Genomic DNA, 20,048 nt, shown 5'->3' on the forward strand with positions numbered 1-20,048 from the left:
TGTAATTGAAGACCCTTTGTTTAAGGTTTGAAAAAAACATGTTAAAGGTACATGAGGAATAGCTCTTAACCCTAATGTCTTCCTTCATGGAACCTCAATCATGCTCAACATCAGGCAATCCATTTCAGTTGGGTCAACATTAAAAAAGGTACCATTCAATGGAGACTGAACAATAGGCTGGAAGAAAAAGTGTCCACAAAGTAGACATCCTTTATGAGATTGCTTTTTAAAAAACAAAAAAGTGGTCACATTCTCAGACGAGTGGGAAGTTTGAAGAATTTAAACCCTTGCACAAGGTTGTCATACATACCAAACAATTGATTGTGCAAATGCAAAGCCCAGGTATCCTCTATTTAAATGTGTTAAAGGTGCACTGGTCGCAGGTATAAAGCTGCTTTTCCTTCTCACAAACAAAAAGCGGTAATAAAAACCAATCTTGGTCAAATGCATAACACTTCCACTCATTAAGAAGCATTCACTGGATCAGTGTGCATAGTGACCTCAGATCATCTGCAGCAAAGGTGCAACTGGATGAGCCAACTGGTACCTTAATTAACAAGGTTCCACTAGCTATGCAGTTTTAGGTACACAACATTCAGGCCAGCCAGAGGCACACTTGGGACCAGATGTGGACCTTACACACATAACACATTAAACCAATGCTGCGAAATACTTACTTGAGTTGTTTAATGTGCAAATCAGCACATGGCAGCTTCAGTCATGCCTTAACAACTGAGCCAAAATGAAAGTAATGGAGCAAGGAGTTTCAAAGAGTTTTATAGCTGCATGCATCCATCAAATGTTTGAAAATACTGACGATATGACTGACAGAGTGTCCAACAGAAAAAGTGTAAATATAGTGTACATAACAGGAACTTCAAAAATGAATTTGATTATGCAGTGCTGGCAACAAAAGCAAATTAATTAATGACTGTCAAAAACTAACCAGACAAGATCCTGTGCTTGAGCTGGAAGGTATCAACAATGTCAGCATACAGCAATCGTGTTTGCACAAACAGAGCCTTGGCCAATGAGTTGTTGTGCAGAGCCAGATTGCATAACCAGCATCCCCTTCGAGTCATTCCAGGTAACAAGCGCCTCTTCCATCACGGTGACTGCTTCAGCTGAATCAGCAGTGCTGTGGGAATGTCTCAGGCTTGTGTCTCACACGAGGCAATGAACAGTCGATACAAACATTCTCATCCACAGTCAGGGATATGTGAAGTCGGAGTTGCTTTTCAAGCGTGTTTGACATTCATGTTCAGTTGGTTAGTCTAACTAGTAAGACTGTCAGTCTTGTAAGTAAGTAGTACGTCTAAGATTGGTTTTCTGCTGATCTGGTTGAAGTTTAGAAACGATGTTTAAGTCAAGCCTGATGTTGCCTTTCACATATAAGAATGATCCCAGTCACTTCCACACAGTGAGGCATACATTTTTAATTCAATACTGGTATCGGGTTGATACTCTGTATCAGCCGATACGTAAAGCTCCAGTATTGGTATCGGGACTGAAAAAGTTTGATTGGTGCATCTCTCGTTTTTAGAGTTAGAGTCCAAGAGTCATTAGGGGGTTCTGCATCTTCAAGAAACTCCACATTGACTTCAGCATTCGGCCATGGTGCCCACATGGTGATGGCACATGTTTGAACAAAGCTGACAACCACAGTACCAATGAGTGAATTGCAAAATGATACAGAGGATTCAAGAGGTTGCACCATCATATTATTGAATAGCTGACTGCTTATTGTGCAGAGTTACGGAGCTGGTTATGGTATTGAAGGGGATTTGGAATTTTATGGTCTGCATGGTGATCAACCGTTACACTAACTTGCTAAAAAACACACACAGTGGGTAAAATGCATGCTTCAAACTATTCTGAATATAAATAAAAGACCAGTGAAGTAAAGTGTTAATCTGCTTTCCAAGTAAAACCAGACTTGAAAGGTAGTGATCTTGTTGGGCAGGTTGGTCCAGAGCCTAGGGGTGCAGAGGAAAACAGTTCACTCACAAACAATCTTCAGTGTAGACTTAAAGCAGCCAAAACAGCTGCTCCTCCGCTGACTTAAACTGATTGAGCGGCTCAGATATAAACAGGTTGTCGTCGAAAAACTACTGCAAATTTTCGAGCATTAAAAACTGTAATCTTTTGTGAAGATAATCTGTTATGTCGAATTCATGTCTGAATTCTGAATCACTTTTGCAAATCATCAGCATCAACCAATAGGCTCCTATGTTTCATAAGACCCAAGGACATTAACAATAGAGGGGGATCCAGAATAGATCCCTGGGGGATGCCACATTACAGAGATTTCCGTTCTGCAGACAGGAAGAAATCAAGCTTGAGCAGTACCAGCACGCATTTTCCCCGATTCATTTTTTTACCTTTCCGCCAAAAGAACTTTTCAAAAAAGAATTTTCTCTATCCTCAATTGAATTGGATGTATGTGAATGGTTAGGAAATATTTTAAAAAGTAGCACCACTATGCCCAGTGTGAAAACTACCGTACAGCAGTTCAACTAAAGGGCAAATCCAAGTTAACTCTATGTATGAAAAATACTTTTTTCCTTTGAATATTTTAGTGCCCATTTACAGCTTGCTAGTAGCTTGGCACTTAAGGTCAATGCTCATTCAGTCTTTCTCACTTCTGTTCTTTGCTTTTCCTTGCTTAACTATTTCCTCTTCTCTGTATTTCCTGCAGATACGTGTCAGCTCTGACGACACCAGCCCACCTCTCCCCAGTGGATTTCCATTACTCATTGCCCTCGCAGGTGCCTACCTTCCAGATCACATCCCCCAATACCAGCCATGCCATGTCTCTCCCTCCTGCTGTCCACAACCCTTACCCTCTTGAGGATGACCAGCCGCTGCTGCGCCGCTACCAGGTGCCCCTACACGATGCCCAGTGCCAGGAGCCCTACCGGCAGCAGCGTCGTACCTATCTAAATGACAGCAGGGGCAGCCTGCCCTCCAGCCCCTACCGGCTGGCTAAAGAAGAAGACTATGAGACCACCCAGGAGTATCTCTCCTCTCGGGAACAACCAAAGAGAAGTGGGTCCAGTGGAACTGGTAGCCGGCGCTGGCGGAGATCCAGACTGAATGGCCATGTGGCCCCACGTGGATATGAGGCATCCCGGGACTATGGCTCTCGAAGCTGCCTAACAGATAGTGAGTCAGAGGAGGACGGGGAGAGCACGCCCTTCCTCAGTATGCAGAACATGAATGCCGAGCCCTCCACCATCTACAGGCCGGTGGACAGTCGGACTTCTCACTCATCGGGGCGGCACAGTGGGCATGGAAACATGCATACAAGACTTACACACTCACGCTCCAAACCGGACAATACACCCATTAAAGAGTGAAAATGAACCAACAAAAATCAATATAGTATAGACCTGCATCTATAAGAAATATTTTTATTTTATATAACTGACAGATATTCTAAACAAATGAAATATTTATTTTCATTTTAGCAAACGTTGTCTACTAGTTAACAGCAAAGACTTTTTTATAGGGAAAACTCTATTTATATGTACATTTTGATTTACAGCATAAAAAGATGTGCCAGTTTTTTCACAACGTAAAAAAATAGAGTAATATTGTGGTGCCTTTTGCTGTATGCCGATGCCAGAGGGCCAGTGGAGGTTTTTGTAGCCTTTCTTATATGGACGCCTCATTTTTTATACACGTTTATGTTTTTTTTCCTCTCTGGTTTCCTGTTTTACTTTCTTTCCAAGTTGCATTCGTTGAGGAGTCTAGCCCAACTGGAACATAACCCCTTCCATGTCACGCAATATAAACCACTTCAACATAAAGTGTATGTTTACATTAATATGATTTGCCTGTAGGGTTTATGATTTGGGATCTGATAGATACAATGTAGATCCTTTTTGCCGTCTGACTAATGTCTACAGAGAGAAAAGGAGATAGAGAGAGAGAGAGAGAGAGAGCTTGTATGGTTGTGTATGTGTGTGTAAATGCCAGTGTGTGTGTGTGTGTGTGAAAGCACATGTCAGTTTGCTTGCATGTATTTGTGATCGTTCGATGAATTTCATTGTTTGTTGTGGTGACATCAAGCGTGTGGGTCTACTGGTGTCTCACCAAAGCTGACAGAAGAGTGGCAGACGTTCACTGAACAGTGCTTTATCAGAACAGTGACCCCCAGTGTAGGTGGACAGATAAGGCTGCTGTATGGTTGTGTGTTACGAGACTCATTGCTTGATGTGTTTAAAGCTGTTTTGCCCATTCCCCAGTCTAGTTAAGTCCCCTTTTATTTCACAGCAGGTTTTCCCTCATGTTAGTCTGTTATGAGGCCAACAAGCACTGAGCCACCCCTGCCATCTGAGGTGATGGCAAAACAAAAAGATTGCATCTGTTTCCACTCAACTCAGCCCCTAGTCCCATGCCTCGTCATCCTTCTGTGTCCATTCTGTTTTTGTGGCTTGTGCTAAAGGCCACACAGTGTCTCAGGATTTCCACACGCCGCCCAATCCTCCCCCCCCTCTCTCTACCCCCTCCACCTTAAACCCTGTTCACCCTCCTCCTCAACTTAAGGTCTACCCAAGACTACGGTTCTCAGTTAAGGAACAGCCTACATGTTAACATACAGCCTACCAGTTCCCCGAACATTCCCACACAGAGAGCAGGAAAGCCAAGTGGAAGCAGCTCAGTGCAGAACATACTAGACAATATAAACGAAATAGCTGTGAAACTTTGGAGGATCATAACAATGCAAAAATATGCAAACTTTCTATTTTGCTGATTGATTCCATCATTTTCTAAGAGGTGACTGTAGTGTGTTGTGTGAAAAAAAACGATGTGATGCCTATAGTGTAGAATGATATAATGCATATTTACATTAGTTAGTTTTTAAAGCCATTATGCAGCCATCTTTAAAGTTGTCAGCCTTTCTTGTTCACATACTCACGCCCACTGAACGACTGCGTCCATGAATTGTTTCATCACTTGGTTTAGACCGCTTCACTTTACACGCACACTTCCAGGTAACGTCAAATAGCACCCAGATAGAGTCTCCTCCGATAGTACCGTGCACTGCTCCGTCTTGTTGACACATCTAGTCATTTCAAATTTATTCCGTAAACGATCATTTGAAAAGTAAACATTGAATTCCCCCGTCCTCCACAGGAAAAGTCAATATTTTAAAGGAAATTCAAAGAATGTCGAATCCATTTGAAGTGAGAGAGAACAGTAGATGTTTCATCACTGGTGTATGTTTCTACCTTGTTAAAACTATGCTGAATTATCAGATTTGTATTGGTTTAAAGACTCTTAAAAAGGTAGATCTGCAATTCTAACTGCTATATGGTAAATGCACAGTGGTATTGTTATATAGAAAGGTCTTTGGTCACACCTCACTTGCAGACATTTCATTGAGTTTCTCACCTCTGGGTCTAATTTTGTACGTCTGAAAAATGTAAAAGAAGACAGTGCTCCTCTGGTTTAAATGTGATTCTCCCTTCACTTTGCCAGTCCTCTCACCGAAATGAGATGCTACCAGGCACGTCCTGCCAGTCTCTTCTGTTTGATTCTTTGACCCCCACCCCCTCACCTGACCCCACCCTCGCTTGAAATGTTTGAACACCTCTCCTCTGCATGTCCTTGTGGTCACGGTTCGATGGGTGCATGGTAAAAAAAAAAAAAAAGCAGCAGACAATTCTTTTCCAGTCAGTGAAAGTGTATTTCATTTCACATTCAGCAATAAAAAAGACCCTTTCCCACATGTCATTCCTGAAATATGCTAGAAAAAATGAAAAAAATGCGAGATTGTCATAGATTGTAAAATTAAATGAAAAATGAATCCACCTGTTCATATGAGAAAATAAATCTTTATTCATATCCTTTTACGATGTAGTTATTTCTCTAGAAAGCTTTGCTCTTCATTTTGATCTATCTTTTATGTTGACTTAATCTTTGACTCTTCTGCAATGCATACAATACACAATGTGTCTCAGGAGAACAGGAGAACACTCATGAAATCTGGTTTTGACATAAGTTGCATATCGTGATGTGGGGGTCGGTGATGGATTATATCAAACCTGTTTCACATGTAGTCGTGATCTCTGAAGTCGTAACTCGTCCAGCGAGCGCTTAAAAACGAACGCATCCAGCGTGCGAGACGAGAGTTGTGACAATATGTAACTTTTTAAAAGAAAGAAGTTCAAACTCAGAAGAAACACTTGACTCACTGTCACGGGACATATTTTCCTGATCAATTTAAAAGTGTGATTGTTTCTGCAGCATTAATGCGTCTCCTGAGACAAATGTAAACATTTAGAACAATCTCTTGACAACCATTGCTCAGTAAAGACCAAAGTGTATTTGCAAAAAAATGGAAGAATGCATATTTGAAGAAAATAAATCGTGGATGACTAATTGACAATTGGCCAACTGATGGAATAAGAAGCCTTAATATATTGAAACATTTAAGAAAAAGCATCTTCACGATGTAAGAACTATGGGGTAGATTTCATGTTACATATTCGCATTTACATTTTCTTAAATATAGATTCTTCATTAATTCTGCGTCATTTCAATCTATTGCGCAGTAGCATAGATTCTCCACTGGATGGTGCCGTAACAGCGAGATGTCTAACTCACTCACCAGATGACTTACCGTTTTGCAGGGGTGAGTTGTCTCTTTAGTGTATCCAGTCATATTTAATAGAAACACACTTTATAGGTGATAACAGGGGTGTTCATGGGGATGAGTTGGCAGAGCTGGCTGTACTTCTCCTGTTAATGCAGTTTGGGAGCAAACATGAAAAATCTAAATAGTTGGCAAAATCGTTCCAGTTTGATATATAGTTAACTATATGAACTATAGTTAACCACGTTGGTTTACAGTAGCAACTTAATGTCATCCTGTTTGTTTCATTTGTTTATTAACAGCATTCAGGGTTCATCTACTGACCACCAAGAGTTTATCGACTGCTACATTTCAAATGTATCAAACTTGATTTTGCATTTCACAATTTCAAATGTTTCTGCCTAAACTGGTATTTCTCTGTTGTGGAGCCGATGGGGGACAAGCAGGTCCCTAGAATAAGCCCTGTTAAATCCAGAGCATTTAAGGTGAGTGAAAACAGATGACTGGATTTGTGACATTTTGCAAAGTCTGATCCAACGCCATCGTTATCATAGCACTTATCAAATAAAAATGACGGTCAAAACACAAACTCCTTTCTTCTAATATACTTAACTGTGTCTTTCAGAAGTGGGGAAAAAAATCATCCCATTCATTGAATGTTGCCCACGTGTTCACTGACCGTGAATGAATACACATGATTCAGTTTGTCCATTAAAAGTCCTTCAGAGATTATCTTTACTCTCTGTGAGACTCAACATATTTCATATTTTAATGATTTAAAGAGTGGGTGACATTTGGTTGTCATGTGGACATAAAGTGATGATGGTAATACGTTATCCTCTACATGGAAAAACAATGATGTTACATCAGGTCGTGTTTATTGATTGATTTATCAGAATCAGGCAGTGAATGGCAGAGGCAGAACAATGACCCTTTTTCAGCTTTTGTATTTATGTGTGCCATTGGGTGGCGCTGTTTTATTCTGTATTTAGATTTAAGATTTAATTTGGGATCAACAACCGCAAGAACAGAAAAAACACACAGGACATCAATATGATTTTGAAACCCTCTCAGCCACTAAGACATTTATTTCAAAATGTTAGTCTGCCTGGTCACATTTGATAACAATGTAGAAGTTCAATCATATTTTCACATCTCTTTTCAGGACAAACTGGGCTATTAGAATATGTATCCAAGAGTGATGTCACATGAATAGTTATATAGAAAAAAAGAAGAAAAAAACGTAGATAGGTTTGCAGTTTTCGAGGAGTGTGTTTCAAATTGCATCTCTTACACACACGAAAATAAGGTTGTGAACACCGGCTGAATATCTATTATCAGAATCATAACTGTACTTCACTGTGAAAAGGGAATATTGCTGTTAAAAAGCACCTTATTTGTAGAAAGTGTTTGCAAACCAAATGTTAATGCTCTTTTGTTCATAGAGCAGTACTTTTAAAATAAAAGTGCGCAATACACTACTTTTGAATTCATTATTGAATTTTGCACATTACAATCTGATTAATCGCAATAAATTGTGTTATTATATATATATATATATATATATATTTATATACATATATATATATATTTATATACATATATATATATATATATTTATATACATATATATATATATATATATATTTATATACATATATATATACATATATATATATACATATATATATATATATATATATATATATATATATATATATATATATATATATATATATATATATATATATATATATATATATATATATATATATATATATATATATATATATATAAACACTGACACTAAAGAGTTGGTCAAAATCCAGACTCAAAGCAGAAATACAAACATAGGTATGTTTGTTTCACTGTATTGACCTGTCAAAAAAGCAGCAGTCATACCACACAATAAACTTATTATGCTTATCAAACAGATTCATTAACGTGTCAGCAAAAACATCAGCAGTGCAATACAGATGCCCTCAGGCAGCCTGCTTTAGGAGGTTGGCCTGCGTGTTTTGCAGGATTATTGTTTCCTTCGGTGGCATTTTGGAGTTTCTCCCAGATCCCCTGTGTTTAAGACAGAAAACGCAAATATGGATAAATCAGTTTCTCTCTCTCTCTTCAACTTGTTCTTGAGTTAACCGTGATGATAGATTTACTGTAAATGGTTGACCTGTCCCTCCGGTGTACTGTTTAGCAAAGTTAAACAGCTGCAACTGCAACTGCAACTTGCAGATTTAAGTACACGTCCTGTCGACTGGAGCTCGATCTTACCTGTTCTCCACGTCTTGTATTGTGTCAGGAAGGGGTGAGCCAAGTGTTTCCGGAAGAAATATTGCAGCCACTCCACTGAGAATCGGAGCTCCTCCGTAGATTAAACCTGGAAGCCAAGGTATGTGGTCGGCCGTGAGAAGCACCATAGGGGCCACCATGGCTCCTACACGAGCCATCGTGGATACCCAGCCCATGCCGGTCTGACTGAGGGAGAGAAAGAAAAACAGCCACAACGACACTCTTACTTTAAATCAGTGTTCATGGTGCTGGTGATACAGTAAAGTTAAAAAAATTAAGTAAAGAAAATCCAATGTTCAAGTGCAGCTACAATGTAATAAATGAAGAATGTCTGATCTTAAGTTACTGTTTAACTGTACTGGAAAAAGACGGATCAACGTGGGTTGTTTGTTGGTGTCACATCTCAGAAAAAGCTGCCTTCTGTGTGTGTACTATGGTGCCTATAGTATGATGAGCAAAGACACGCCGTCAGAAGCGCTTCTGCCAGGACACATATTCGTCAACAAGAGAAGGCAGCAAGGAATGGCCGGAGAAGCTAAAATAACAAAGCCAGTGTGCTTGGACAAATAAATGTTATTGAATAGACGGGTCACAGTCTATCAGGACATGATGGCCCTCTGCTGATAAAGTCCCAATAAATCCACGGACATGCACCAAAAGCCCTCTGATTCTCCTCAATACCTTGTTGAATCCATAGTTTGAAGAATAATTTGAAGGTAAAATGTATCTACGTGTTACGAATCAAGCATTTGTAATGACGTCTTCATTGAGTTTCGAATGATCCTTCACCGTTTAGACCCGTTTAGACGCGCTGACCTTCTGTTTGCTCTTCTGTCTTCTTTGCTGTGGTTTGCAGTGAACTTTTACTTTGGTAAATGTCACTATTTGCTACAAGTTGCTTGTTGCATCCATGTATGGATGTATTTGTTGCAGCCTCATTGTTAGAACTGTTTTACATTCTAAAATAGAGATATGATTTCCTCAAAAAACAAAATATACTGAACTAAATTGTATAATAACATCAGCTAAAATCCCTTTAAAACATGAACACGTGAACCACGTATCTTTGCCAAAGAAAGAGTTTACCGAATGATGGTTGGGTACAGCTCTCCAGAGTAAAGGTAGCAGCAGCTGAAGGAGGCAGAAAGGCAACCTTTCCCCAATACAGCCAGACACGTGCGTGTCATCTGTTTATCTGCACAGGCGTAAAAACATGCATCGGATCACTCTGTTGTTTCTGTAGTATGATGTTTCCTATGCCATGTGTTCCAACATACCATAAGGTACCAGCAGGTTGATCAAAATAGTGATTCCACCAATGATGAGAGCACCAGATTGTGATGGTCGCCGTCCAATAATACACATAGACACAGTTATGATGACTTTAGCAGGGAAGTCAACAGCTCCAAAGATTATTTGGATGAGGTAGAAGTCCACCCCAAACTTTTGCAGATCCATAGCAAGACCATAGTAGGCAAAGCTGGTTGATAACCTAAATTAGTAAAAAAAATATTCATTGCAATTTCATAGAAGGTGCTTAAAAAATATCATTGCGTTTTTCTTCAACAAGTGCAGGACACGTTACCAGACAGCACTGAGGCAGACTGTCATGTTCCTCATTGTGGGGGTGCGGAACAGATCCAGAACAGAGTAGGAGCCCTTCACACTGGACAACTCTTTCTTCATGGACTTCTGCAGCATCTACGCATAAAGACGGAGAGTTTTCTCTCTTCAAATTGATTTCATACACATTTATGAACATGGATAGATTGTGCAATCACACAAACACACCACGCTCCCTTACATCAATGTCGATTTTGTCTCCCTCTTCATGCCGTCCATTGAATTTGGCCACACTTTTAAGGTTCTTGATGGCTTGTTCGGGCTTATTGTTCAGAGCTAACCATCTTGAAGATTCAAGAAACCACCTGTGTGAGACGTTTGTTTAGTTTATACGTTAATAGTGCAATAACCATATCTCTGATCACGACGCCTTTGCAACTTTTTAACATGAATCAGTAATTCTGGTTGAAACCTTAGGTTTCATTAGCATGTCAGTACTTGGCCTCTCACCATGCGATGAGGAAGAAGACATAGAAGGGTAAAGACACAGCCAGGGTTAACCACCTCCAGTCCCGGATGAAGTAGGCTATGAGGGCCAGGAGCAACTGCCCCACTGTGTAACTGTAACTTGTGATTGTCCCCATCACAGTTCGCACACGAGTGGGGATCCACTCCACAGCTTGAAATTAAAGAATCACAGAACAAGAGATATTTGAAAGAATTTAGTACAATTAGTACTCTATCATCAGCATGCCTGTTGCCTGCATCCAGTTATGTCGTTCTACACGGATTGTGCTCTATCCAGCTAGATATCTTACTGAGCGAGAAGGTGTTGAGCGCCAACCCAGACAAAGCCATGCCACAACCAAAGCGGAACAGGCAGAAGAGGGAGAAGGAGTTAGAGAAAGCGACACATGTTCCCGACACTGCCATCAGCAGGTTGGCTATGAGCAGGAGGATGCGTCGACCATATCTGGGGGCCAGGGGGGATTTGCAAAGAGTCAGGTCGGACTATATCACATTATATGACTTGAATAAAATACAATTTTCTTTTTAGCAATACTGCGTGACGAAGAGGCAAGTTGTCTTATGCAATACTCATTCATGTTTAAAAGTCACATGTATGATGGATTGTGCCAGATTTACTTCCTTATTTCTATAACTGTAAAATCAGTAGGGATAAAATGACTGTTACCTGTCTGACAGACTTCCAAAGACAAGAGATCCCACAAGCACACCTCCCATGTAGATCGTTTGTCCCATTTGGTTCAAAGAGTGCTGATCACACACCAAATGCCACTGACAGAAATGGAACACAGTTTAACACACATGACAGAAAAACGTTTACACGTGTGAAAAGAAAAAAGTTATATGCAGTCCTACTTCAGATATGATCGTGGAGCTCATCTCAGCCTTGTTGTAGGACCATCCATCTGTGCATCCCTGCAGGTCAACATCCAAACCATCCTTAGTGTCGCCCTCCTCACCTGAGCTGGAAGTCCCATTCTTATTCAGGAGGTACCACTGTGGAGCTACGTAACGCTGGCACCTCTCGGGCTTGCCTTTCTGGTCCAGCGGCACTGTAACCAGCAGTGTTTCCTCTGGGCTCAGCTGGGACTGAGAGAGGTTTGTGTGTGCGCTGCAGAAGTGAGGGGGCACGGCGGCCACAAAGTTCTGCAGCAGGTTGTGGCTGGGCAGCATCAGGACAGGTAGGCAGAGAAGGGTCACATGCACGATCTGGAACCGTCCTGTGCCCCCCGCCTGCTCTAGGAGGTCACCAAACGGCATAGTGTTTTGCCACCAGAACTCCACAAGGTCACTTGGTGTTAATGGTACTAGATCCTTTTGTTGGTAGTTTAATTAAGAATTGGATGTGCAAAAAAAATAAGTAAGCGCACCTGGGAAAATATTGAAGAAGACATCAGTTGTCAGAACTAACCAGAGTGTATTTGTCTTATGCATTTAAAGGTGTTGCATTAATAATACCAAATTTCATAGACTTACCTGCTGAGTTAATTTCCTCTTGTTCAATAAAATGTCTACAAAATACAATGAAAATGCTGGTTCAAAAAGTGTAGACCTTCATTAAAACAACACACAATTCCAATAAAAGTTTTCCAGAAAGGGGTCCTTAAAAAAAAAAAGCCCCCAAATATCAAAAAGATGTAAAAGTGGTCTTGTTGCTGCAGTGTGTTAAAAGTAAGTAATCGGCTCTCAAATTCCAACAGCTTTTCCGAACTTTGGATTATAAGGAGTGCAATGTAAACTCTTGAAGTATTAGCAGCTCGTTGACCGAACCTTGAGGGAGAATGTCGGGTCCTTGCTGTGCAGGAACACTGTCTGGTAGGAAGAGTGGTCACATAACTATGGTCTGCTCTTTCCCCTCTTTGCACTTAGACACTCCCTCTCGTTCATTGATTACTTAACCTAAAGCACAGGTTACAGGGTGTAAGGTCTCTCTATCTGTCTGTCTGTCTGTCTGTATGTCTCTCTGTCTGTCTCTCTGTCTGTCTGTCTGTCTGTCTGTATGTCTCTCTGTCTGTCTCTCTGTCTGTCTGTCTGTCTGTCTGTCTGTATGTCTCTCTGTGTGTCTCTCTGTCTGTCTGTCTGTCTGTCTGTCTCTATGTCTCTCTGTGTGTCTCTCTGTCTGTCTGTCTGTCTGTCTGTCTCTCTGTCTGTCTGTCTGTCTCTCTGTCTGTCTGTCTGTCTGTATGTCTCTCTGTCTGTGTGTCTGTATGTCTGTGGGGGGGGGGGGGGGGTGCTAGATTTCATTTGTGATTTTTCTCTCATGGTATTTAAAGTTTTCTGTCATTGTTTTCTTGTTTAGTTTGGTAATGAATGAGCACATGGATGTGTCTACTGGATTAAACATTAAGCATTAAGCCAAATAGAAAAGGAAAAACAATAAGTAAGTGTTTAACGTGAATTGCAAAAGATTTTTATAAATATTCAACGATTTAAATGCACTGCAACACCAGGGCCCTCTGTCCCCTCTTGTTATAACAGTTTGCTGTCAATAAATGACGGTACGGTCAGCAACATTTCTAGGTGTTCTGATAAATAGTCACGTTATGCTGATGGAGTTCTGAAACAAAAGACCTACAGCAATGCACTCTAATAGTCTATCTGTCTGTCTGCCTGTCTGTGTGTGTGTGTGTGTGTGTGTGTGTGTGTGTGTATGTATTGTATTGTGTGAAGCTAGCATTTTTTCCCTGGTTTTGTGTCCAGACTGTTAGTCGTGAGGAATGTGCGCTTATGTAATGATCAGCATGGCAGAATTAATCTCCAGGTGCACCAAAGCAAAACAATAAATTTAGCTGCCAAACTCGAATCGGAGAAAGATTTGTCCTTCTAAATTCTTCCTTCTTCAGCGTGTTTTGTAGTTTGAGCCCCAAAAGTATGAGAGACTTTAGAAAAATGAGAAAAGACACAAAGTCGCATATATACTTCCTGGGGGCTCTGGGCTTTTTGTAAAATGTAAACGTCAAAGAAGCAGTGAAGTGGAGGGTGAGGGTTGAAACCATCAGTAGGTTTCAGAGAGTGACATGTTTGAAGGTTTTATAATGAAGGAGTGAACGAGGACTAAATGCTCTGAAACCAGCGGATATTTGTACATTCTGGGTTTGATGATATGTAGTATTACCGAAGCAGCCGCAACATTTTGACTTTACAAAGAAGGTCCTGTCCTCCATCGCTCTCCTCTCTGTGGGGCGCCCAGCACATTGGGGCCCTGACCCTGAGCCCCATGAGTGTTGAGTAGATGTCAAAAGACAGCTGTGAAGGGAAACTCCGGTTTGATGTCTCCATGACTACATTTTAAATCCCTAAAGGATAAAAACTGCAAGAGAAACAAAAATCCCTTTTACAGACGAATCTAGTGTTGAAATATGTTCTATAAATAATTAGCCTATGATTTATTTTACTTCTGCAACTATCTAAAGCTGTTAGTTGTTTGAGTTTGGACTTTAAACTCTTTAAACTCACGTCCTGAGGAGTTATCTTACAATTGATAACACCAGTAAACACTCAGGTAACACTGGGGTCACGTTGACAAGTGACACTTTATGTCTTCTTGTTCGGTTAATAGTTACAAACAGACAAATGTGAACACAAATCTTTGAACTTTCATCTATAAAGTGTAAATAAAATATATTCATTCAATGTTAAATAATATGCGCTATACTTGTAAGCTTATATTGCGGAGTTGTGAGGTCACTGTAAGTAGGTCAAAAACTCCGAGCAGGGCATTCCGTCGCCTGTTCGCACGATAGAAACAGATACAGTGGCCCTGAAAGAAACGCTTGCTTAAACCACCAGATTAGGGCGGAAACTGCTATCTTAGAGTAGGAGAAGAGTTCTCTTTATCTATTCACACAGAGAGTTCGACATAGCTTAGAACCGCACCCTTTTTCGGCACCTTAAGTGTTAACAATATGCTGTTACATCAACATTTCACACACACTGACGTTCCAGAGAAGGCGGGATCCGGAAGTGAGCCAGTGTGGGTGAAGTTGCCCAGTGAATCTGAAAGCTAGAAACAGATTCGCCTCCAACTTTGCTTAACCAATAGGCTCCATAAGGGGAACCGATGACACAGCATGCGCACTCTGTATTAAGCGCTTTAGGTTTCACTTTTGCACCTTTTGCTAGGGGCCGTGCACGTTTAACTGCTGGACATAATACTTCTGTTACAAATAAATGTTATTGCTTGAATTGAGCTAAACGCCTCGATCTCAGTCTGATCACTCGAGTTACATCCTCAACAAAAGCCAAGAGAAATATATAAATGCTTAGGGAGCAGTGCAGTCAAAAGGAATCTGTCATGTATTGGTCTGTCTTTGCAATCATTTACTTTTTATTTGTATCTGTTACGAAGCATCGTGTCAGTTCAGACAGAGGTCACGCTGCTGATCCTGCAGTACATGCTGTGCTTCTCAGTCATTGGCTCATTCACATCTGTGTGGCTGGTGTAAAAGAACATTTTATATCTTCAAATTGTATTAATTATTTTATATTGACTGAGTATTCCTGCCAGTTCTGTCTAAAACAGTATCCCCTGTGCAGACAGACTATTTTACAATATTTAAGAAACCTCTGTTCGTGAAACCTTTTGCTGTAGTGTGAAGAGAGCCCAGACCAGTCCTGTAACAGGTCACACTGCGATGTATGAATCACTTCTTGCTTTGTACAACAGACCTGTAAAGAGCCTGTGCAAATCCACGACTACAGACTTGCAAGTTACCAAACCCAACTTTTGCAACGTTGGCAAAATCAATCAGTTACATTAACTGATGTAACAAATGTTAATGCACTTTTGTTCATATAGCAGTACTTTTAAAATAAAAGTGCGCAATACACTACTTTTGAATTCATTATTGAATTTTGCGCATTACAATCCGATTAATCGCAATAAATTGCAAAAAAAAACATGCGATTAATCGTGATAACTAATTGTAATTGCTGCCTAGCACTAATATATACGTGCGTGTCATCTGTTTATCTGCACAGGCGTAAAAACATGCATCGGATCACTCTGTTGTTTCTGTAGTATGATGTTTAACTCCTATGCCATGTGTTCCAACATACCATAAGGTACCAGCAGGTTGATCAAAATAGTGATTCCACCAATGATGAGAGCACCAGATTGTGATGGTCGCCGTCCAATAATACACATAGACACAGTTATGATGACTTTAGCAGGGAAGTCAACAGCTCCAAAGATTATTTGGATGAGGTAGAAGTCCACCCCAAACTTTTGCAGATCCATAGCAAGACCATAGTAGGCAAAGCTGGTTGATAACCTAAATTAGTAAAAAAATATTCATTGCAATTTCATAGAAGGTGCTTAAAAAATATCATTGCGTTTTTCTTCAACAAGTGCAGGACACGTTACCAGACAGCACTGAGGCAGACTGTCATGTTCCTCATTGTGGGGGTGCGGAACAGATCCAGAACAGAGTAGGAGCCCTTCACACTGGACAACTCTTTCTTCATGGACTCCTGCAGCATCTACGCATAAAGACGGAGAGTTTTCTCTCTTCAAATTGATTTCATACACATTTATGAACATAGATAGATTGTGCAATCACACAAACACACCACGCTCCCTTACATCAATGTCGATTTTGTCTCCCTCTTCATGCCGTCCATTGAATTTGGCCACACTTTTCAGGTTCTTGATGGCTTGTTCGGGCTTATTGTTCAGAGCTAACCATCTTGAAGATTCAAGAAACCACCTGTGTGAGACGTTTGTTTAGTTTATACGTTAATAGTGCAATAACCATATCTCTGATCACGACGCCTTTGCAACTTTTTAACATGAATCAGTAATTCTGGTTGAAACCTTAGGTTTCATTAGCATGTCAGTACTTGGCCTCTCACCATGCGATGAGGAAGAAGACATAGAAGGGTAAAGACACAGCCAGGGTTAACCACCTCCAGTCCCGGATGAAGTAGGCTATGAGGGCCAGGAGCAACTGCCCCACTGTGTAACTGTAACTTGTGATTGTCCCCATCACAGTTCGCACACGAGTGGGGATCCACTCCACAGCTTGAAATTAAAGAATCACAGAACAAGAGATATTTGAAAGAATTTAGTACAATTAGTACTCTATCATCAGCATGCCTGTTGCCTGCATCCAGTTAAGTCGTTCTACACGGATTGTGCTCTATCCAGCTAGATATCTTACTGAGCGAGAAGGTGTTGAGCGCCAACCCAGACAAAGCCATGCCACAACCAAAGCGGAACAGGCAGAAGAGGGAGAAGGAGTTAGAGAAAGCGACACATGTTCCCGACACTGCCATCAGCAGGTTGGCTATGAGCAGGAGGATGCGTCGACCATATCTGGGGGCCAGGGGGGATTTGCAAAGAGTCAGGTCGGACTATATCACATTATATGACTTGAATAAAATACAATTTTCTTTTTAGCAATACTGCATGACGAAGAGGCAAGTTGTCTTATGCAATACTCATTCATGTTTAAAAGTCACATGTATGATGGATTGTGCCAGATTTACTTCCTTATTTCTATAACTGTAAAATCAGTAGGGATAAAATGACTGTTACCTGTCTGACAGACTTCCAAAGACAAGAGATCCCACAAGCACACCTCCCATGTAGATCGTTTGTCCCATTTGGTTCAAAGAGTGCTGATCACACACCAAATGCCACTGACAGAAATGGAACACAGTTTAACACACATGACAGAAAAACGTTTACACGTGTGAAAAGAAAAAAGTTATATGCAGTCCTACTTCAGATATGATCGTGGAGCTCATCTCAGCCTTGTTGTAGGACCATCCATCTGTGCATCCCTGCAGGTCAACATCCAAACCATTCTTAGTGTCGCCCTCCTCACCTGAGCTGGAAGTCCCATTCTTAGTCAGGAGGTACCACTGTGGTGCTACGTAACGCTGGCACCTCTCGGGCTTGCCTTTCTGGTCCAGCGGCACCGTAACCAGCAGTGTTTCCTCTGGGCTCAGCTGGGACTGAGAGAGGTTTGTGTGTGCGCTGCAGAAGTGAGGGGGCACGGCGGCCACAAAGTTCTGCAGCAGGTTGTGGCTGGGCAGCATCAGGACAGGTAGGCAGAGAAGGGTCACATGCACGATCTGGAACCGTCCTGTGCCCCCCGCCTGCTCTAGGAGGTCACCAAACGGCATAGTGTTTTGCCACCAGAACTCCACAAGGTCACTTGGTGTTAATGGTACTAGATCCTTTTGTTGGTAGTTTAATTAAGAATTGGATGTGCAAAAAAAATAAGTAAGAGCACCTGGGAAAATATTGAAGAAGACATCAGTTGTCAGAACTAACCAGAGTGTATTTGTCTTATGCATTTAAAGGTGTTGCATTAATAATACCAAATTTCATAGACTTACCTGCTGAGTTAATTTCCTCTTGTTCAATAAAATGTCTACAAAATACAATGAAAATGCTGGTTCAAAAAGTGTAGACCTTCATTAAAACAACACACAATTCCAATAAAAGTTTTCCAGAAAGGGGTCCTTAAAAAAAAAAAGCCCCCAAATATCAAAAAGATGTAAAAGTGGTCTTGTTGCTGCAGTGTGTTAAAAGTAAGTAATCGGCTCTCAAATTCCAACAGCTTTTCCGAACTTTGGATTATAAGGAGTGCAATGTAAACTCTTGAAGTATTAGCAGCTCGTTGACCGAACCTTGAGGGAGAATGTCGGGTCCTTGCTGTGCAGGAACACTGTCTGGTAGGAAGAGTGGTCACATAACTATGGTCTGCTCTTTCCCCTCTTTGCACTTAGACACTCCCTCTCGTTCATTGATTACTTAACCTGAAGCACAGGGTGATAAGTTCTCTCTATCTGTCTGTCTCTCTGTCTGTCTCTCTGTCTGTCTGTCTGTCTCTCTGTCTGTCTCTCTGTCTGTCTGTCTGTCTCTCTGTCTGTCTCTCTGTCTGTCTGTCTGTCTCTCTGTCTGTCTGTCTGTCTGTCTGTCTGTCTCTCTGTCTGTCTGTCTCTCTGTCTGTCTGTCTGTCTGTCTGTATGTCTCTCTGTCTGTCTGTCTGTCTGTCTGTGTGTCTGTCTGTCTGTATGTCTCTCTGTCTCTCTGTCTGTCGGTCTGTCTGTCTGTCTGTCTCTCTGTCTGTCTGTCTGTCTGTATGTCTCTCTGTCTGTCGGTCTGTCTGTATGTCTCTACACTAAAAGCACTACAACGCATTGTAAAGACAGCCGGAAAGATCATCGGTGTCCCACTCCCCTCGTTACAGGAAACATACACCACCCGCCTCACCCGGAAAGCCACTCAAATCGCAAGCGACACCAGTCACCCTGCACATAGTCTGTTCAGCCTCCTACCCTCTGGAAGAAGGTACAGGAGCCTCCGCTGCCGCACCACCAGACTAAAGAACAGCTTCACCCACCAAGCTGTCAGGACACTGAACTCTCTCCCCTCACTCCCCCCAATCATATCCTCCAGCCTGACGGGAAGCTGAAGCTGACCCCAGCCCCCCCCCCCCCCCCCCCCCCCCCCAGTACAGAAGTACTGTAAATATGTATCCATATTTATATTTATATTAATTGCCCACTTTTCACACACACACATACACACACATTATTATATTAATTGCCCATTTTTCCCATTATTATATCAATTGCCCACTTGCCCCTACATTATTAATTATTATATTAATTGCCCACTTTTCCCGTTTTTATGTGTATTGAACGTTCCTATGTGTATTGAATGTTTTATTGTAGTAGAGTATATGTTTTAACTAGGATTTCTGTCTTTACCTAGCCTAGGAAGTGTTTTATGTGTCGTGCTTGCACTTTATGTTCCACCGTGGGAGAGTGGGAAACGTAATTTCGATTCCTTATATGTCCTGACATGCAAGAAATTGACAATAAAAGCTACTTTGACTTTGACTTTTGACTCTCTGTCTGTCTGTGTGTCTGTATGTCTCTCTGTCTGTGTGTCTGTGGGGGGGGGGGGGGGGGGGTGCTAGATTTCATTTGTGATTTTTCTCTCATTGTATTTAAAGTTTTCTGTCATTGTTTTCTTGTTTAGTTTGGTAATGAATGAGCACATGGATGTGTCTACTGGATTAAACATTAAGCATTAAGC

At 41.2% G+C, this 20,048-nt stretch overlaps 3 protein-coding genes across 4 annotated transcripts in view; 1 reads left to right on the top strand and 2 right to left on the bottom strand.

The window, feature by feature from the left end:
• nrg2a (neuregulin 2a) overlaps positions 1-5,815 on the top strand; it is a 45,622-nt gene extending 39,807 nt beyond the window's left edge. For both annotated transcript variants that reach the window (XM_079283920.1, XM_079283919.1), the window contains one exon: positions 2,699-5,815. In XM_079283920.1, coding sequence (XP_079140046.1) covers positions 2,699-3,359 — 661 coding nt within the window. In that variant the 3' untranslated portion in view covers positions 3,360-5,815. The remainder of the gene's footprint in view (positions 1-2,698) is intronic.
• A 2,771-nt stretch (positions 5,816-8,586) lies between these two features.
• On the bottom strand, positions 8,587-18,121 carry slc22a6l (solute carrier family 22 member 6, like; the record flags this gene model as incomplete). Its single annotated transcript, XM_079282997.1, has 10 exons — positions 8,587-8,674; positions 8,882-9,085; positions 9,986-10,094; positions 16,049-16,263; positions 16,356-16,471; positions 16,575-16,698; positions 16,844-17,012; positions 17,152-17,306; positions 17,529-17,632; positions 17,717-18,121. 10 exons carry the CDS (start codon positions 18,119-18,121, stop codon positions 8,587-8,589), a joined length of 1,689 nt encoding a protein of 562 aa, XP_079139123.1.
• Positions 10,481-12,250, bottom strand: LOC306787938 (solute carrier family 22 member 6-like; the record flags this gene model as incomplete). The annotated part of the gene is made up of 5 exons (XM_079283265.1): positions 10,481-10,600; positions 10,704-10,827; positions 11,091-11,141; positions 11,658-11,761; positions 11,846-12,250. 5 exons carry the CDS (start codon positions 12,248-12,250, stop codon positions 10,481-10,483), a joined length of 804 nt encoding a protein of 267 aa, XP_079139391.1.
• Positions 18,122-20,048: the final 1,927 nt, after the last annotated feature.

This window comes from Melanostigma gelatinosum (genome assembly GCF_949748355.1).
Source record: "Melanostigma gelatinosum genome assembly, chromosome: 14".
Lineage (NCBI taxonomy): Eukaryota > Metazoa > Chordata > Actinopteri > Perciformes > Zoarcidae > Melanostigma > Melanostigma gelatinosum.